This window comes from Hyaena hyaena, unplaced genomic scaffold (genome assembly GCF_003009895.1).
Source record: "Hyaena hyaena isolate Hyena2069 unplaced genomic scaffold, ASM300989v1 scaffold_398, whole genome shotgun sequence".
In the NCBI taxonomy this organism is placed as follows: domain Eukaryota; kingdom Metazoa; phylum Chordata; class Mammalia; order Carnivora; family Hyaenidae; genus Hyaena; species Hyaena hyaena.
This window is the reverse complement of record NW_024081032.1, coordinates 765,671-767,825: the sequence shown is the minus strand read 5'-3', so window position 1 is coordinate 767,825 and position 2,155 is coordinate 765,671. Positions and strand designations below refer to the sequence as shown.

General features: G+C 49.6%; 1 protein-coding gene across 2 annotated transcripts; it reads left to right on the top strand.

The window, feature by feature from the left end:
- Positions 1–405: 405 nt before the first annotated feature.
- Positions 406–789, top strand: LOC120245021 (ubiquitin-like). 2 transcript variants are annotated; one of them, XM_039251882.1, is made up of 2 exons: positions 409–508; positions 596–789. In XM_039251882.1, exons 1-2 carry the CDS (start codon positions 409–411, stop codon positions 787–789), a joined length of 294 nt encoding a protein of 97 aa, XP_039107813.1. The 2 variants fall into 2 exon arrangements, with proteins under 2 accessions (XP_039107814.1, XP_039107813.1); XM_039251883.1 differs by having other exon boundaries at positions 406–789.
- Positions 790–2,155: the final 1,366 nt, after the last annotated feature.

Genomic DNA, 2,155 nt, shown 5'->3' with positions numbered 1-2,155 from the left:
TCATCCCTTCCTATTTTAAAAAATTTTTTTAAATGTTTATTCATTTTTGAGAAAGAGAGAGAGAACAAGCAAATATTATAGGGGCAGAGAGAAAGGGAGACACAGAATATGAAGCAGGCTCCAGGCTCTGAGCTGTCAGCATAGAGCCCGATGTGGGGCTCGAACCCACAAACCTGATCATGACCTGAGCCGAAGTCAGACGCTTAACTGACTGAGCCACCCAGGTACCCCTGGTCTTCCCTTCCTCTTAAGCATAGGCAATAGGTGAGCTGCAATTAGAAACTGTAGTGGGACAGGCAGTGGCGCTGCGGGTTCGGGCCACACCAGGGTCTGGTGTGGGAAGCCGCGGGCGTCCCGGTAGCAGAGAAGACAGCCCGGAACTGTCCGCATGAGCCAGCAGACGCAGGGATGCAGATCTTTGTGAAGACCCTAAGGGGCAAGACCATCACCCTTGAGGTTGAGCCCAGTGACATCACTGAGAATGTCAAAGCCAAAATCGAAGACAAGGAGGGCATCCCACCTGACCAGCAGCATCCGATTCTTGCTGGCAAACAGCCGGAAGACGGCCGTACTCTGTCAGGCTACAATATCCTGAAGGAGTCCACCCTGCCCTTGGTGCTTCTCCTGCGGGCAGTGTCACTGAGCCTCCCCTCCGCCAGCTGGCTCAGAAACAACTGCGACAAGATGATCTGCCGCAAGTGTTATGCTCGCCTGCACCCCCGCGCAGTCAACTGTGGCAAGAAGTGCGGCCACACCAATAACTTGCTCCCCAAGAAGAAGGTCAAATGAGGCCCTTCACTGCTCTTCCTTTGCCTGCAGGGCGGCCTCCTGCCCAAGCCCAAGGCCCTGGGGCCTCAATAACATTTCCCCTTCATTGACTGGAGCAAAAGGAAGGAGGGAAGGGAGGGAGGAAGGGAGGAAGGGAGGAAGGGAGGAAAGGGGGTATCCTAATGCACTAGCAGTGCTAGTAACGTGACCTGCACTGTTGTACACTCTCTGTCCTTTACTTTTGTTACACTCATCAAATCTGTGATTACAGACAGCACCCACCTTTCATTCTGCCTGCCTCTTCTCCTAGACTGTGAGCTCCGTAAGAAAGAAGGAAACTGGGCCCGTTTCCCTCCCGTGGCACTCAACAGGCATTCAGTACGTGTTGAATGAACGAATGTATTCTTCATGTCATCTGGTGAGCGTATTTGATTCAAAGTACCAGAGCTTTCGAGGAAGACAAATGATCTTTGCTATAATCTCTTTCAGTTTAAATTATAGTTCTGATTCCCCCCTAGACGTTAAATAGGTAGTGCTTATTGAGTACTTGCTACGTGGCAGGCACTGCTCTGTACGCACCACTTGTGTACTTTAAGAAATCCTCACACCATCTCTATGAAGTAGGCACTATGGTATCACTCATTTTAAAGCGGAGGGAACAAAAGCACAGTGAGCTTAACTACATGTCCAAGGTCATGCCATTGATAAGTAGTGGAGTCCCCTGTTCATGAAAGATACCTGGCCCATCCCTGGTGTCCAGACCAACAAAGCAGGCCTTGAAAGGTAGGACAGAGCCCAGAGCTGAGCTAATTCTTCTTAAAATCCGTCACCTTTACATCTTATTCTCTGAGTAAGTCACCTAGCAACACTCTTTTTTCCTTTAGTGTTTATTTATTTATTGTGAGAGAGAGAGTGTGTGTGTGTGTGTACAAGTAGGGGAGGGGCAGAGAAAGAGGCTGAGAGTGGGGCGCCTGGGTGGCTCAGTCGGTTAAGCTTCTGACTTCAGCTCAGGTCATGATCTCATGGTTTGTGGGTTCCAGCCTTGTGTCGGGCTCTGTGCTGACAGCTCAGAGCCTAGAGCCTGCTTTGGATTCTGTGTCTCCCTCCCTCCCTGGCCCTCCCCTGCTCACCCTGTCTCTCTCTCTCTCTCATAAATAAATAAATAAAACATCAAAAAAAAAAAAAAGAGGCTGAGAGAATTCCAAGCAGGCTCTGTGCTATCAGCGCAGAGCCCGATGCAGGGCTCGATCTCATGACTGCAAGGTCAGCACCTGAGCCCATATCAAGAGTTGGACATCCAACTGACTGAGCCACCTAGGTGCTCCTACCCCTCATCTTTTTTTTTTTTTTTAATGTTTTATTTATTTTTAGGAGAGAGAGAGAGAGA